Source organism: Lactuca sativa, chromosome 3 (genome assembly GCF_002870075.4).
Source record: "Lactuca sativa cultivar Salinas chromosome 3, Lsat_Salinas_v11, whole genome shotgun sequence".
In the NCBI taxonomy this organism is placed as follows: domain Eukaryota; kingdom Viridiplantae; phylum Streptophyta; class Magnoliopsida; order Asterales; family Asteraceae; genus Lactuca; species Lactuca sativa.
This window is the reverse complement of record NC_056625.2, coordinates 36,204,277-36,221,884: the sequence shown is the minus strand read 5'-3', so window position 1 is coordinate 36,221,884 and position 17,608 is coordinate 36,204,277. Positions and strand designations below refer to the sequence as shown.

General features: G+C 34.2%; 3 protein-coding genes across 6 annotated transcripts; all 3 read right to left on the bottom strand.

The window, feature by feature from the left end:
• Positions 1–358: 358 nt before the first annotated feature.
• Positions 359–3,639, bottom strand: LOC111917182 (tryptophan--tRNA ligase, chloroplastic/mitochondrial). The gene is made up of 14 exons (XM_023912835.3): positions 3,481–3,639; positions 2,697–2,849; positions 2,516–2,603; positions 2,377–2,418; positions 2,182–2,271; positions 1,977–2,099; positions 1,749–1,820; positions 1,560–1,672; positions 1,387–1,474; positions 1,231–1,287; positions 1,104–1,150; positions 920–1,001; positions 732–821; positions 359–667 (listed from the first exon to the last, which is right to left on the bottom strand). The coding sequence occupies exons 1-14, from the start codon at positions 3,537–3,539 to the stop codon at positions 533–535; spliced, it is 1,239 nt and encodes a 412-aa protein (XP_023768603.1). The 5' UTR covers positions 3,540–3,639; the 3' UTR covers positions 359–532.
• A 2,642-nt stretch (positions 3,640–6,281) lies between these two features.
• On the bottom strand, positions 6,282–9,111 carry LOC111917181 (pentatricopeptide repeat-containing protein At1g11290, chloroplastic). The gene has a single exon (XM_023912834.3). It carries the CDS (start codon positions 8,954–8,956, stop codon positions 6,512–6,514), a length of 2,445 nt encoding a protein of 814 aa, XP_023768602.1. The 5' UTR covers positions 8,957–9,111; the 3' UTR covers positions 6,282–6,511.
• Positions 9,112–12,528: 3,417 nt separating this feature from the next.
• On the bottom strand, positions 12,529–14,671 carry LOC111917184 (serine--tRNA ligase). 4 transcript variants are annotated; one of them, XM_052769209.1, is made up of 4 exons: positions 14,189–14,671; positions 13,339–14,106; positions 13,025–13,265; positions 12,529–12,867 (listed from the first exon to the last, which is right to left on the bottom strand). In XM_052769209.1, exons 1-3 carry the CDS (start codon positions 14,540–14,542, stop codon positions 13,056–13,058), a joined length of 1,332 nt encoding a protein of 443 aa, XP_052625169.1. In that variant the 5' UTR covers positions 14,543–14,671; the 3' UTR covers positions 12,529–12,867; positions 13,025–13,055. The 4 variants fall into 4 exon arrangements, with proteins under 4 accessions (XP_052625169.1, XP_023768607.1, XP_023768604.1 ...); XM_023912839.3 differs by having other exon boundaries at positions 12,529–12,855; XM_023912836.3 differs by having other exon boundaries at positions 13,013–13,265; positions 14,189–14,670.
• Positions 14,672–17,608: the final 2,937 nt, after the last annotated feature.

Here is a 17,608-nt window from a genome sequence, read left to right as displayed (position 1 = left end):
CCACCCTAGAAAAAACCACACATTCCCCCACCATTAGAAAAACCACTCCTATACACAAGAATGATGGCGCTTCTAAAAGCACTCCTATTAAATGTAAAATAACTCAAAATACTAATAAACTACAACATAGTTCATGTAAAAATGGCAGTTAATAAAAATTGCAGGTCATTTAAAATTTATAGGAAGGGACTCGAAGAATCTTGCATAAAATAGTAGTATTGAATTTCTTAAAACCTTGAATCGCATCCCAACTAAGTAAAATTGCAGGTTTTAGTTTATCCCAACTAATTAAAATCACATGTTTAGCTATTTTCAAGATACAATCAAACAAAAAAAACTTCAATGTTATACAAAAAAGTAACTAAAGTTTCATAGAATTAACCAGAGAGAACCAAATGTAGGTTGCATGATACATCAAATATAATTGCATCAAAAGAATGTGAACCTGTTTGTTAATTTGCATTTTCAATCACCAAGAACGTATAAAAATTAAAAAAATAAAACTGGTCAATTTATTATATATATTGTTTGTTCATCTCTTTAAAAATCCCATTGCCTGATACACATTACTTAGAGTAGAATCTGCTATCTCTGCAGCTTTGCTTGCACCTTCTGCTAAAACCTCATCCAAATAACCTCTATCTGACATGATTTCCTCATACCGAGTCTGCAAAAAAACAAACATTTTAATCTTTGAAGCATAAAGTAAAAGCTAGTAATGGAATAGGAACCTGGATTGGATGGAGATGATCAATTAAAGCATCAGTAAGAACAGGTTTAAAAGTCCCCCAATTCATGTCATGACATTCCTGTGCAACTTCCTGCAATACAAAATCATCAACAAACATAACAGATAACACTCTTCTTCTTTTTTTTTTTTTTTTAAGAATATGAAAATAAAAGGAATTAGTTTAGTTACCTCCTTTGTCCTGTTTGTAATGATTTGGTATATGGAAAGAAGATTATTGCATTCAGGCCTATCACCATTATCAAACTCCAACCTAATTTACCATAACGATCTTGTCACTTGTCACATCCAAAATAAAATAATAATAATAATAATAATAATAAATTTTTTCTCGAAAAAGATCTAGATCCCTCACCCAGGAAAAGAATCTGTCTTGCAACGCTTAATCTTGTTTGCAATTGCCTATAAAAATATCAAAACCAAAAATTATATAATAAAACGTTTCTAATTAACAACTGTAGCAATAAAGTCTGGCCACTCACATCTTTTGAGTCGAGTAAATTAATTCGAGATTGATCTGAAGTAGCAGATTTCGACATCTATATAAAAAAAAAAAACATCAAAGGTAATACAAATATATACTTAAATCATTGCAAGATATATATATTTGGGTTTAGGGTTTAGGGTTTAAGAAATACCTTAGAAAGACCATCAGTAAGGGACATGACACGTGCTCCGGTTGGTGGAATTAAGGGCTCAGGAACCTTAAAGATCGAACCACCCCGCCTGCAAAATCAATAAAAAAATAATAATTTTAGTCAATAAGTCAATGGCATCAAGTCAACTATCTGGATAATTATGTCATACTTACCCTCCTAATTTTTTCCATTTCCTACCACCATATAAATGATTAATCCGTTCAGCCAATTCTCGTGTCAATTCTAAATGCTGCTTTTGATCCTCACCAACTGGGACTAAATCAGACTGTAAAAATATATTAAGTGTTTATAGGAATGAATATTGGATAATGGAAAATGGTAAGGTCAATGATGAGTCAAACCTGATAAAGAAGAATATCAGAAGCCATCAACACCGGATATGTCAAAAGTCCAACCCCAACATTTTCATCCCCCTAAAAACAATAACAAAACAACCAATCATTAATTTCAAAAAACAATCTTGAATTAGCAAATATTATTTTCATCAGCCCCTTAATTTTGGATAATTGGCATGAAGAATATGATTATGAATTGTAGAGAATGAGCTGTTGCATACAATAAAGACGCACCGCCTTACGCGATTTCTCTTTGAACTGAATCATTCTGTTGAGCCAACCGATTGGTGTGGCAGCACTCAGCAGCCACATCAGCTCTACATGAGCACGAACATGAGATTGAACAAATACAGAAGCCTGTATGTATACACACATTTTAAATTCAGTTTGCAACATTAAATTATTATTATTATAATTATTAAAAAAAAAAAAAAAAGACCTTTGAGGTGTCCACACCACATGCCAAATAAAGTGCTGCGGTTTCTTTAGTTGCTTTAGACAGTTGTTGGACATCATAAGGTAGAGTTATCTGTGTTTTTGTTACAAAAACAAATGAAAAAGCACAAAGTGATGAATATATAAATTATGATTAGTATGCATAGATCAGATTTCCTAAAATGCTTAGTGCACATACCGCATGGAGATCCACAATAAAGAATAGCGTCTCATACTTATCCTGAAAGAAAAAAGAAAACATTTTTTTTTAAATAAATGATCGGTTAATTAATTCTTTAAATCATATAGAAACATTTATAAATTAATGAAACTGGTACCTGTAGTGATACCCAATTTTTTATTGCACCAAGATAATTCCCGAGGTGTATAGATCCTGTTGGCTGGACACCAGACACGATTCTCTTTCTGTAAAATACATTTTTTTGATTCATAGATTTAGTTAAGGATATCTGGGAAGAAAATATAAAACAGCAATTTATGGAGATTTAATATAGTTACTTTATAGATGTGGAGGAAGTTTCTGAAATAACAGGTTCAGGGGTTGCAACACTGCAATAGCATCTTTGGCTGCTAACACCTCCAACAATTGGAATATGATTCTCTTGAGTCAAATGTAGTCTTCGTTGTAATTTACTTGAAGTGCTATAGGACCTGTTTCAAAAAATCAGTTTATTGGATCATTTTTTGTGTAATGGTTATGTTCAAAAGTCACCTTTAGACTTTTTCAAACATCTTCATCTCTCAGAGACAATATGTCAAACACATGGAAGGCATTAGACTAAATTTCAGAACTAACTCACTGTACATGCCCTATTCAGCTCATCATTGTTTCAATGTTCAGAATAAAACTTCACTGGCAAAGATGATACAAAAAATGACACATGTGGGTAGAGAGATATATTTATCAAGAAATGGTTAATTGAGCTACACAAAGTGATGTTCACCTTAGGAGTAGAAACATTCTAATCTATCAGCAATTAGCCATTGCCCTACTCCAATTGTACTTTCTATATTCAAGAACAATGAGTGGCTACTCGTAAACGGAACAGACAGAAATTCACGGTTTAATATCCCCAATTTAATTTTAAACCTCATCAAAATCAGGAATGTGGCAATAAACCCATCAAAAATTCGAATTTAGCATACATTCTAACTTGTCCATAGAAAGTTTACAAGTAGAAACATTCATGACAGAAATCATATCTATTTTGCGATTAAGAATGAAACTCGTTGCATGTAACCAAGTCGGTACAATAAAGAGAGATAAAGAGAGGTGAAATACATGAAGCGTGGACAAGTGCTGGAGATATTGACGAACTGAGAAAGAAGGGAGCGGCCCATCTTTTTTCGCTCGAGACTCTCCCTGTCGAGAGTTCAGTTTACAGATATGGTGAAGATGAAGACCAAAGAGGGTACTGCTGGAGCCTGGAGGTGTGACTAAAGTTTGAGGGTGTGAACATTTGCAGCCCTGAAGTTTGTTATTTTACATTCCAGTCCCTTTTTATTTTAAAGATTTCTAGAAAATGAGCTTGTTAGCTTATCTCCAATTCATTGAAGTTTATGCTCCAACTCTTAGACTATCCCCAGCTATGAGCTATGGAGAGTGGTTACACCCAAACCATCAGAAAAGCACATCAACTCGGCGCCACATAGGTATTTTACCATTCCACAACCAACCCACTAGGTTGTGGAAATAGTGTTTACCGATGGATTGGTAGTGAAGGGGCAAAAAGAAGAAGAGAGAAGGAGAGAATGTGAAGGACCAGATTCATAACCAATCAAATTTATCGTCTTCATGACCATTCCATAGCCAAGCCACCGGACACCGGGTTATGTTACATCTTACCTACTTTACGTCACATTCTACATATTACATTTTATCTACCGATAATGACAGATAATCTACCGACACTTGATATTTAATCTACCGATAACGACAAATAATAAATAAATTACAAATCCTTCCACAACGAAAGGACATGTGTCTTCAATAATGTCTTTAATAATAATGGTTTCATGCGTCATTGCGTGCGTCAATCCTCTTGCCATCAAAAGGACAGATATTTTTGTGTGAATAATTTTGTTTGTGTTATGGCTAACGTATTTACGTTAATCTATGTTAATCTTCCATGAACAGTGTTTCTTCCATGTAGGGATGCTTTTTGTTCTTGTTTGAAACCCCCACACCGGATAGCCTTAGTGAACAACTCACTGTGTGTCACCCTAAAAAAAAAAAAAAAAAAAAAAAAAGAAAGAAAGAAATGAAATGATGTGAACGATTTGCCCCCGCAACCTAGTTCACTATATCTCTTTTTCTTTTTTTTTTTCTTTTTTATATTTAATTTATGTTATAAAAAAATAGATGTTGTACTAATTTTAAAAATAAATAAAATATACTCCTAAAATACATAAATAAAAATTCCACACAAAATGAGACTATTGTTGATCATTTTTAAAAATAAGATACTGGATTGGGTTGGGTTAGGTTGCTAATGTGGATAAAAATTTATGGTTAGTTAGGTACTTAGGTTATGTATGTGGAAGATAAAGAAAATAGTTTTTAATAGATATTTGGGTTGAGTTGAATTAGGTTGGTTTTAAAGTTCGGCGGATTGTCAATGATGATAGTCTTAAAGTTCAATAGACTGTCATCAGCATTTTATTATATCATTTTATAAATAATATTAACACGTAAAACTAGAATTTTATATTAATTAGAAATTAAAAGTTACAAATTACAATTTATTAATAAAAGATAACAAGTTAGAAATTCAAAGTTACAAATAATAAATTAAATAAAAAAATACTATGTTATCGAGATGATTTAATCATACAAGTTAGAATTTAAAATCTACGTGATAATGTAGTATATCATGTTTTTCGACATAATTTAATGAAACATATTTGGTAACGCTTTATTAATATGTAATTTCACTATGTCATATTATGATAAATAAGATATTATCGTTTTAAGATATATATATATATATATATATATATATATATATATATATATATATATATATATATATATATATATATATATATATTGTTTAGAATTGTAATATTAATTAACTTAATAAAATAAATTTTTGAATATAAAATAAATCAAATTATAAATATAATATCTATATCAAATAATAATAATAATATATAGTTTCTTTATGACAAAAAAAATGTTTGCTTTTCTATGACAAATGTGTTATGTTAGATTGGGTAAAAAAAAAAAATACAAAATCTCATACCACACTTTAATGGGATTAAACTCTGATTCATTGAACTTGATCCACAATAATAGGTTTAATGTATTAATAATAGGTTTAATGTATTGAATGTCACATCATCAACATTTTGCTCATTGAAAGCTCCATTAAATCTCCATTGGGGACTGCCTTACCACGAGTCGAACTAAATCTTATATGTTGGTATTTTTTTTGTCAAACTCGAATTAAACATGTTTTACTAAATGTGGCTCTTAAAAATATTTCCAAACCTTCAAATCAAGTTTTTGTTTTGACTCATTTAAGCTCTCAGATTTAGCTTGAATTTTTCTAGAGCCAAGCTCAAAATTTTAGGGAGAGCCCTTAAGTTATTGAAGATTCCTTGAGTCATCAAATCAAGTTCAAGTTCATCTTAAGATCACTGAGGCGAGTTCAGACTTATCTTAACTTGTTTGTATCCACACTAGTTTATCTGTATATTATTTACCTCCTTACCTTTGTCCCAATTTACTTTCAGATTTATTGTTTGTATCGGTTTTTTTTCTTATGCCACAAACCACTGTTTATTTTCCACTGTTCCCCCACGTTTCATTTGCATGAAATCATTGAGTGAGAGTTCAGGGTTTTCCTTATGCCTGAGATAGCAATGGTAGAGGTTGCCTACATCTTATCCTCACCATATTCTTATGGGACTTGTGTATTGCTATTGTTGAATTCATTATTGCTGCCTACAAAATTGATCATGATTTTGATTTTTAGGGTCAAAATAGTCATATTAAAAAGAAGGTAACTTGTTCCAATCTTTTATTCTTGTACTCAGCAATAATCACTATACAAACATAGAACTACCCAAGTTCTGAAATGTAATAAGTATCCATATTGTGAATTTGGAATGTATATATGGAGCTTTATTAGAGTGAATAGTTATAGCTCAATGCCATTTACAGTGTTCATCAAAGAAAGAAAGATCAAGTACAAATTTGCCAAGATACAAAACTAAAATACTCTAATTTGATTGTCTTTAACCATGCTAACATTTTTACAGTCTTTATGTGAAGCAACTCTGAAACTTTTGTTGCTACAAAAACCAAGCTACCAATAATCCCCACAAGAACAAATCCCATCCTTGAAATGATGAAACCGATGCAAATCCCGAACTATAATCTCTCTTTTCTCCACAAGCGATATAAATTTGGTGGCATTATGACAATCACCACAAACACGAAGGTTTTTTCTAATATGAATAGTCTTACCTGGACGTGTATTCAAAAGCCCATAAGCAATAGCAAGCTTCTCACTATGAACACTCACCATGTGTTCTTCAACATCATCTTCTACATCACGCATCAAATCCACATCAGCCACATATCCAGCACCCTTAATCTTCTCTATCAATGTTTCAAGAAAATCATATATCTTTTTACTATCAGAATGCCACGAACTCCCAGAATAGAAACTATGAACCTCATTCCCCAAATCAACAGAGCTAAAACCAGGCGTTTTAACAATCCCTTTTCTTTCCATTTTTGTCCTGATTTCATTCACTTTGTCCCACATTGAAACAGATGCGTATAAATTTGCAAGAAGCACGTAATACCCACCATCATTTGGGTTTAATTTAAACAATCTTTCTGCTGCCATTTCCCCAAATTTTACATTTTTATGAATCCTGCAAGCACCCAACATTGCACCAAAAACATTAACCCCGGGCTCAACGGGCATCTTTAGAATGAAATCCCATGCTTCCTGAAGCCTGCCCGATCTGCCCAACAAATCCACCATGGCTCCATAGTGATCCATTGTAGGGTCAATCGCGTATTTTTCTTTCATAATGGAAAAATATCGAACCCCTTCTTTGATAAACCCTGAATGGCTACAAGCTGAAATAATACACAAAAATGTTATATTATTTGGCTTTATGTTTTCATTTTCCATTTTGTTGAACAATTCTATAGCTTCTTTTCCACATCCATGTGTCCCATACCCATCGATCATAGCATTCCATGTAGTTATATGCTTTTCATCCATCAAATCAAATAGCTTTCTAGCAATAGTAATGGCTCCACATTTAGCATACATGTCAACAAGAGCAGTCTTGACAAAAACATTTCTGTCAAGAAAAGATCTTGTCACAATTCCATGGATCCACTTTGCTTGTAGTAAGATTGATGATTCTGAAATGGCTGAAATGATGCTCACCATGGTGAAAGAATCAGGCTCTATGTTTTCAAGTTTCATGTCACGAAAATGATTTAAAGCTTCGATTACACGACCATTTTGGGCGTACCCGAGTATCATTGTGTTCCATGAAACTCTAGTTTTTTCTTTCATGTTTTTGAATAGTTTACCTGCAATTTCGATTTGTTTACACTTGGAATACATGGAGATTAATGAGTTTGTGAGGGGAATGTCGTTTTGTAAGCCAAGTTCATTGGCCAACCGATGAAGGAATTGGCCACGGGAAAGATCACCGGAATCAGCACATGCATGGAGAGCTGCCATGATGGTGACGCCGGTTGGTTTGATTCCATCGTCCAACATCTTCTGGAAAAGAATCAGTGATTCCATGGAATCACCACTTTCTGCATAGCCATCGATCATTATATTCCATGAGACCACGTTTCTAACACTCATCTTGTTGAATATAACGCGTGCAATACTTAAAGACCCGCATTTTAGATACATATCAAGTAATGCTGTTAAAACATTTGAAAGGCGTTCGTATCCTGACCTAAAAATGTAGCCATGAATTGATTTTCCGATTGTTGAATAGCCAAGATTACCAACAGCAGGGAGTACTGAGATTATGGTGATGGGGTCTGGCTTCAGTTGTTCATCTTGCATCTGTGAGACCAATTCAATTGCTCTCCCTGCAAAACCGTTTTGAGCGTATCCAGCAATAATGGTGTTCCAAGACACCAAGTCTCTCTCAGGCAATCTAACAAACACCTTGTGGGCATCATCAATCAACCTACACTTTGCATACATGTTGACGACACATGTCATGGCATAAACATCGCCTTCGTGTCCGTTCAAAATCAATTGCGCATGAACCTGTTTCCCGTTCTTAACGAGACAGTTTTCGCCACAACCCTTTAACAAATACGTAAAATTGTACACCACCGGCTGCACGCCGTCTTCTATCATACGACAATAGAATGAAAGCCCGTCAAAAATGGAAGAATTCTGAGCATACCCTTTAAGCATTGTGTGATAAAGAGCATCGTTTTTATTTTCGATTGGTTCGAAAACACGGGTGGCTTCGGTTAAGCTGCCGTATTTGCAGAACAAGCTGACCAGTTTCGTTTGAAAGAGATGTTCTTCATAGAGACCATTTTTAATAATAAGAGGGATGATTTGGTGAAGTTCTTCCATGGAAGTGCAGAGTTCCAGGAGAATTGCTGCTGGATGTTTGTAAACATGAGCTGGAATGTGGGTTCTTTGAGCGAGTGTGTGTTGGATGCGAGAAGATGACGGTGATAAGGAAGATCGCGGTGTCGTAGAGAGTGATGCGACGGGAAGTAGCTGTGAACTCATCACGACTTTTGGTTAATTTTCACTTTGAATTGCAAGAACAGTTGATTGTTCTTCACAGACAAAGATATCATCAGAAAACAAAAATCTTACCCGGAAACGGGAATTTGAAAGGCCGCAAAAGCAATTTCCCAATTTTTACAAATCTTCAAGCAACTTGTCATTGTACGTTTTATATTTTTTTTTCAAGTAAATAGTTATATAAAAAAATGTAACACTATATATTTATATTTCAAAATTATATCAATTACAACATTTCGTGAAGTTTAGATTTTTTTGGTATGGCAAACACACACGTTTTATTCTACTTCACTACATCTATAATTGTCCCTGACACTTAAACACACAGTCTATAATAGTCGAGAAACATTCACCAACAACTGATACCACTTGGATACAAACCCTTTCCTCCCAATCATTTGATATATTGAATCAATAATGGTTGTGATGATTAATATCTGATAAAGAACCAATTCGGCTTCATAAGCAAGGGGTAAAAAACTGAGGTAATTCATATTTTCAATGTCATATAGATAAATATAAAGAATAAGCAGGCACTTTCATACGGTGTTTGTTGATATTGGGAATGCATATGATAACATACCATGTGAGATGATTTGGAGGACCCAAATAGATGGATTCCAAGGAAATATGCCGTGGTTATATATTGGTTGTCAAGGATTTGTGATTGAATTCTAGTATGGAAAAAAGGTGATGCCATGGATAACACTTAGCCCATGATATTTTTCGTGGGATTCAAGGAAGTTTGTCATGGTGTATGTTTTTTTATCGATGATATTTTGTTGTGGCATAAACAAGGGTGAAACTAAATGTTGGTTGGATATTTAGAAGTCGGAAAATGATAATAGATTAGTAAAGTTAAGAAATAAGTAAATGATTGACATTACTCAACGCATAAATGTGAGATGGTTAAAGTGTACGCCAACTATAAGAATATTATGTGAGAAGGTCATCTTTTAGACCAAATGGAAAATCCATAGAATGACAGTTACGTCAACTATGTCGTATGGCTTTGAATGTTGGCTAATAAATAAATAAAAACACAAGAGAGAATGTAAGTTACGGAAATAAGGATGTTATGGTGTACATGCAATAGAACAATGTTGACCGAGTGTGGTAATTAACAATAAGTTAGGAATTATGTTTGCCACCGGAAATTGAGGGAAGAAAGATTGTGATGGTTTTGACATATCAAAAAGAGACAACTAACGGCCACGATAAAGACGATGCATATTGTTATGGCTAATAGGACTAAGAAGAAGAGAAGATAGTTTGAGGTTATCGCATGAAAAGGTTGACACTTTCCAAGACATGAGGGAATGAAGACATATAATTAAAATAATTAAGTAATGTATGTCTTAGTTACTTATACTATTGTTGTGTGTAATTTAGTAACTATCTTTATAATTCATTTCAATTTTTTTTAAACGACAATGGTGCAACGGAGTATCTCCGTGCCACCATGGCACCTAGTCATGAAGACTCGAGATCAAAACCTCTCCAAGGAGAATAACCACCCCGGTCTTTGCACCCAGTTTTCTTTGTGGGGCTTCACGGATTAACTGGGATCCGAACTCAGCTACCGTTCTAGGAAAAATCTGCCACATGTGCTCGCCAGGAATAGAACCCCTAACGTTCACTTATTACTATTAGATATTATTCTTAGTATTAATATTGAATCATGCACACTTCTTAATGTCCAAGGTCTAAGCATGGAACCAAGTTCTCTATCATTGTTAACTTCTTTTCTTTGCATGGAAGTAAAACTATCTACATCTTGCCTCTTCTTTACCCATGACAATATCATAATTGGGCATAGTTATATTAGGAAATGGACTTATGAAGGTAATTAAGTTTTTTGGTTTGTTCACATATGGGTAACTATCTTTTTTTTGTACACATCTAGGTAACAAACTTTTTGGAAGTGTTCACATATGACCATTATGACCTGCTGTAGTAGGTTACATCGGGTTATAATCGGTCATAATGGTCATATGTGAACACTTCTAAAAAGTTGTTACCTAGATGTGTACAAAAAAGGTAGTTACCCAGATGTGAACAAACTGAAAAGGTGAAAGTAAATTACACCAATGGTCCTTGTGGTTTGGATAATTTTTGTGTTTGGTACTTAACTTATTTGTTTAACTCGGATGATCCATATTGTTTATTTTTATTGTGCGTTTGGTCTCTATCTTACCTCAAAAGACTATGGTGCCCTTTTTAATTTATTTTTTAATTAATTTTCTTATTTATGTATTTATTTTTTATATATTTAAAAAAAATAATAGACCCCACATATCTGTGTCTCCTCACCTTAAACCTGAAACCACATATGTGTATCTCCTCACCTTAAACCTGAAACCACAACCCACTGTCTCTCCATTGAATTTTCCATCACCACAACCCAATAGAAGGGTTGTGGTGTTGGTTCGCCGGAGTTGAAGGACCGAAAAAAGAAGGGATGGTAAAGACGTCAATGTCATTAAAAATGGAAAGGAAATAGAAGTTGATGAGGATGAGAGATGGGATAGTGACTGGTGGGACCCAACTTAAAATTTTCAAATGTAATTTCAAGTTTGAGGTGAGGAGATACAGATATGTGGGGTTTATTAATTTTTTTAAATATATAAAAAATAAATACATAAATAAGAAAATTAATTAAAAAATAAATTAAAAATGACACAATAGTCTTTTGAGGTAAGACAAAGACCAAATGCATAACAAAAATAAACATTAGGGGTCATATAAGTTAAAAATAAGTTAGATACCAAACACACAAATTACCCAAACCACAGGGACCATTCGTGTAATTTACTTTTATATTTTCGGTTTGTTCAAATCTGGGTAACTATCTTTTTTTTTTATACGTCTAGGTAACGAACTTTTTAGATGTGTTCACATATGACCATTATGATCGGATGTAACTTGCTACAGCAGGTCATAATGGTCATATGTGAACACTTCCAAAAAGTTTGTTACCTAGATGTGTACAAAAAAAAAAATTACCCAGATGTGAATAAACCGAAAAGTTAATTACCTTAATAAATCCATTTCCCGTTATATTATTCTTCCATCATCCTTATGTTATAAATCAACCACTAAATCATTTTACTCAAATATGCAACTATACAAAAATAGTTAGTTTCTTAACAATGGTTTGCAATAGAAAGTCTCAGAGAATAATTATATTATTCTAAAATATACATATGATGTTGAAGGACGTAAAAGAAGACTGTAACAAGTTTATATAAAAAAAGGGGTACATGCATCCTCTAGGCAGTCCATGTCAACTCTAGGCAGTCCATGTCAAATTCAAGGCCCATGGAGTGGGGGTAAATCAGAGAACATTATCACTATTTTGGGGGTGTGTCATGGTTTAAACAGTGGGCCTCTTTTGTGGAATTTCTCACCTCCATCATGGGGACTAAGTTCATATAAAATTATAAATGTTGTGTTGATGTTGTGATTCATCAAGTTTAGGTTGAATTAGATGAAAGTCAGTCATAATGTCTCCTTGATGGCCTGATGCGGAATCCAAAACATCATTTACAGCATTTCTCATCCTCAACATGCGGAGATAACTTTCTTTAAAAATAAGGTTTAAAATTGTGTTTACACCAAATCAAAGTTTCTATTAAAACAATCGTAACAGCTATTTAACTAGCAAAACTATCTCTTACTTGGTCCGAGTTTGATATAAATAGACTAGACATAAAGAATAATATAGCTTTCAACATATCATATCAGAAAAGTGGTTTATTCATGTTATGTGGTTTGGACTCCAATTAGATCATGGAAAACCTTGCAGCCATTGAACTATCTCCTATGATCCGTCCTCATTGCCTATGTTACCATTTGTGTCTTCCCAACAATCCTCCAATCTGCATGTTGAACTAAAAACTTGTATTCAGACTTAACAACACAGATATGAATCAAGATGGACATTTAAAAGAACCCTATTCAAGTCTTTTCAGTACCAATCTCATGAAGAAATAGCAGAAGCATTGACCTAAAGATTAACCGAATCAAATAACTTACCAAGTATCTAACCTTCAATTGTAAGCTTGAAAAATGAAACAACTTATGCCTTTGATTTCTTTCCTTTTGTTTCTTTGATAACAGTGGATTGAAAAGGCAAGAAAGTCTTGCCACCCATGAACCCTTGTAGCACTGTTGGCACTTCAACACCATCTTCTTTCTGGTAGTTCTCAAGTATACAGCATATAGTCCTCTCTGTTGCTGTGAGGGTAGAATTTAATAAATGACAATATTGCTTTGTCTCCTCATTACTCTGCACAAGTCAAACACACACCTCAAAGTCAACAGAACATATTTTCCAAGTTACAAATACAATTAAAACCAACCTTCTTTTGCCCATATCTAATCTCCAGTTTTCTTGATTGATAATCAGTGCAGTTTGAGCACGAAACAAGCTCTCTGTAAGTACTGGATGCAGGAAACCATGCTTCTAAATCATACTTCTTTGCAGCAGCATCGTTTAAAGCACCAGAAACAACAGACACTACCTGATATGGAAGTTTCAACATCTGATAAAACTCCTCTGAGTTTTTCATCATTTCTTCATGCATGTCCCATGAATCATTATCATTAGGGCTGGTGATGCAGAACTGTTCTAGTTTCTCAAACTGATGAACACGAAAAATCCCAAGAGTGTCACGCCCATGTGATCCAGCTTCTTTACGAAAGCAAGATGAATATGCTGCATATTTTAATGGCAGCTGTGTTGGATGGATCCAATCATCCATGTGATATGCACAAAGTGGTTGTTCAGCAGTAGCAATCAAGTACTTGTCATCTCCTTCACCTGTTACCTTGTAGAGTTCTTCATCAAATTGTGATAATTGAGCACATTTGGCCATGATATCTTTTCTCATGAAGAATGGAGTCTGCAACAGTGTGTAACCCTTCTTCTCCAAGAAATCAAGGCCAAAATTCACTAGAGCTTGATTGAGACGCACACCATCTCCTTTTAGATAATATCCTCTACCACCAGCAACACTAGCACCTCTTTTCAGGTCTGCAATTCCAAGAAGACCGACAAGATCCACGTGATTTCTCAGTTTTGCTTCATCCCTCTTCTCTCCCCAACTCCTAACTATCTCGTTATCTGCCTAAATTTGTTCTTTGGTTAACATCTAGGGTTCCAATATCAAGACGTCAAACAAGCATAATGTATATTGAAAGAATACGCACCTCATCGTTGCTAACGGGAACAGAGTCATGAACAATATTTCCAACCAGATTCAGATTTGAATGCAATGCTCTTTGGGCCTCCTGAACCTGTGCTTCTTTCTTCGCAGTCAATTGCTTGTTTTCCTCGGTATCTTTAATCAATGAAGTCGCATCTTGTCCTGCAATTCTGAGTTTGGCGACTTCTTTGTTGATCTTGTTGAAATCCTTTCGAAACTGTTCCAGCTCGAATTGACGGCTTTTCCATTCTTCATAAAGGTGAATGATTTTATCAACAAGTTCAACATTAGCAAACCGCCGTCGCTGAGATTCGCGTATAATCTCTGGATTGCGCCTGAAAAGATTTATTCCCAACATTATTTAAGTGTCTCTCTTGTTTGCATATATGGAGATCGAAGAAGAACAAGAAGAAGCAGAGCTGAACCAAGAACAGAGACTGCTTTAGGCCGGAGGATGTTAGCTCCTAGCAACCAATGTTAGGGTGTTTGGCTTAGACAGCCAAAATTCTTTTTTGAAAAGAAAAAAAAAAAAAAATTGTCAAAATAGTTTTTATATAAGAAAAATGAACTTTTTGGAAAAGTCAGGAAATCCTACTTTTTGTAACTTTTCCAAAAAGGACTTTTGGGGTTTGAAAAGTTAAGTCAAACACCCTCTTAGTATTTATTCTTAGAGGGTTTTTGTTTTAGCTTATTTTTAGTAGTTTATATTTTGGGGCAAATGAAAAAGTTAGTGGTTGGCTTAGCTTATTAGTAGGTTGGTAATCGGGTTGAGTTTGGGTTGGTAGGTTATGGATTGACGGGCTCGCGTGTCAAAAAACATAAACTCAATCAAACTCATAAAATATATGGGTTGACGAGTCAAGGGTTAGTGGGTTGGAAATCTCAACCCAACCCAACCTATATAACCCGTTTAAGTTTATAGGTTCGTAGGTTTACAAGTTATTGTGTCGAATCCAACCCATATAACCCATTTAATAAATAAGCAACACATTTTCAAAAAGAATGTTTTTTCAACATAAATTATAAAATAATTAAAGTAATTAACATAAATTCATAAAATTATAAAGTCATTAACATCCAAATAAAATTGAAAAATGAAAACATAAGTAGATGTGTTTTTCGTTTGTGACACGTGAGTATCTAAAAATGACGACATTTATTTTTTTCTTTTTTGATTAGGGAACCACAAACGCATATTAGCCACATACGAATACGGAAGTAATACAATGAATTGAAGTATTACGAATACGGAAGGAAATCATATTTCATTAATAATTAAATATATCTATTTTTTAATTGCTATATATATATATATATATATATATATATATATATATATATATATATATATATAAGTTGACAGGTTGACCCACGAACCCAAACAAGTCTTATGGGAAAAACGCAGCCACAACGGTAAACAACAATGCGGAATAATACTTCATTTGACTAAACTATTCACTTCTTGAATGAACCTTTTTAGGATGCAAACAAATAGGATATTTTTTACTTGCAACAAAACAACCCCAATGCAAGTTATATGATCAAATAATCAACCCAAAACTATAAATAATCAACCAATAACGACACTGGAATTTTAGCGGAGAAATCTCTCAAGAAAGGAGAATAAAACCACAAGACTACTAGAGCCGCTTCAAATCCACTATCACAAATATTAGAGCAATACAAAGTCTTCTCTAGATGTACTATAGGCATACAATAATCATCATATACTTGGAACTAAATCACATCAAGCATATGGAATCAAATAAGCAAAGACAAAGAAGAATATCATCAAAAACGTTCCTGATTTCCAGCAGCAAACAGAAGTGACGCTTCCCGAGTCTCTGGAGCAAATGTCGACAATTCAACCGTCGGATCTGAAGGTCTCGATGTTAGGAAGCTATTGTTCAAAAATGGGAATTGAGAAAAAAAAACCCTATTTTGCTTCTTACTCTCTCTAACTCTTTTGGTGGTTGAAAAAAAATTTGTGTGTGTTAGTGAAATTAGGGCATGTAACACACACACACACACACACACACACACACACACATATATATATATATATATATATATATATATATATATATATATATATATACACACACATACACATGAGCTAAATAAGTGGGCTTTCCTCATGGGCTAAAAAACCCAATAGAAAACCCAACAAATCTCCCCCTTTTTGGCCTATGAGGAAGAGTTCGTCATCCCGACGATCGAGCAACATATCTTCAACTTTTCCCTTGCTAAAGCTTTAGTCAACATATCGGAACCATTATCATCAGTATGCACTTTTTCAAGTTCAAACAATTTGTCTTCAAGAGCATCTCTAATCCAATGATACCTCACATTGATATGCTTTGTTCTTTTGTGTAACATAGATTTCTTAGCAAGGTGAATGGCACTTTGATTATCACAAAGAACCACATAGTGTTTTTGTATAAATCCAAGCTCTTGTATAAATCTTTCTAGCCATAATAGCTCTTTGCATGCTTCTATTGCTGCCATATACACAGCCTCAATGGTGGACAAGGCAACACATTTTTGCAGTCGTGACTGCCATGACACAGCTCCCCCCGCAAAAGTCATCAAATATCCATAAGTGGATTTCATGTTGTCCTTATTTCATGCCATATCAGAATCTGTATAACCAATAAGAATAGGTGCTCCATTTCCAAATGTTATACCCAATTCGGAAGTACCGCGTATATATCTGAAAATCCACTTAACTGCTTCCCAATGCTTCTTTCCCGGATTTGACAGAAACTGACTAACAAAACCAACTGCATGGTCAATATCTAGTCTTGTACACACCATGGCATACATCAGACACCCAACGGCTAATGCATATGGAACTCTATCCATCTCTTCAATCTCCTTCTTAGTAGAAGGGCAATCTCTATTAGTCAGCTTAAAGTTGGTAGTTAGAGGCGAACTAACCACTTTAGCTTTATCCATGTTGAATCTGCAAAGCACCTTCTCAATGTATTGCTCTTGTGACATACACAACTTCGTTGAAGCTCTATCTCTAGTAATCTGAATGCCAATAATCTGTTTTGTTGACCCCAAGTCTTTCATAGCAAAAGACTTGCTCGGTTGTTTCTTCAGCTGAATAATTCTCTCTGCATTCTTGCCAACAATCAACATATTATCAACATAAAGCAATAAAATTATGAAATCATCATCACCAATCCTCTGGAAGAAAACACAGTGATCTGAAGTAGTCTTGTGGTAGCCTTGCTCACCCATGACTGACTCAAATTTCTTGTACCACTGTCTTGGTGCTTGCTTCAACCTATAAAGACTTTTTTGAAGCCTACACACATAGTATTCTTTGCCTTAAACCTGAAAACCTTCGGGTTGCTCCATATAGATTTCCTTGTCCAAGTCACCATGAAGGAAAGTTGTCTTGACATCCATTTGC

What these genes read in the sequence shown, in the direction of transcription:
- LOC111917184 (XM_052769209.1), bottom strand. Translation starts at nt 14,542, where the DNA reads ATGTTGGGAATAAATCTTTTCAGGCGCAATCCAGAGATTATACGCGAA. An exon ending in TTCCCGTTAGCAACGATGAG is followed by an intron (nt 14,107 to 14,188) that starts GTGCGTATTCTT and finishes GAACAAATTTAG; the next exon opens with GCAGATAACGAGATAGTTAG. An exon ending in TTAGATATGGGCAAAAGAAG is followed by an intron (nt 13,266 to 13,338) that starts GTTGGTTTTAAT and finishes TGACTTGTGCAG; the next exon opens with AGTAATGAGGAGACAAAGCA.
- LOC111917181 (XM_023912834.3), bottom strand. Translation starts at nt 8,956, where the DNA reads ATGAGTTCACAGCTACTTCCCGTCGCATCACTCTCTACGACACCGCGA.
- LOC111917182 (XM_023912835.3), bottom strand. Translation starts at nt 3,539, where the DNA reads ATGGGCCGCTCCCTTCTTTCTCAGTTCGTCAATATCTCCAGCACTTGT. An exon ending in AAAATTGGGTATCACTACAG is followed by an intron (nt 2,419 to 2,515) that starts GTACCAGTTTCA and finishes TTTTTCTTTCAG; the next exon opens with GATAAGTATGAGACGCTATT. An exon ending in TTACAAACAGGACAAAGGAG is followed by an intron (nt 822 to 919) that starts GTAACTAAACTA and finishes TTTGTATTGCAG; the next exon opens with GAAGTTGCACAGGAATGTCA.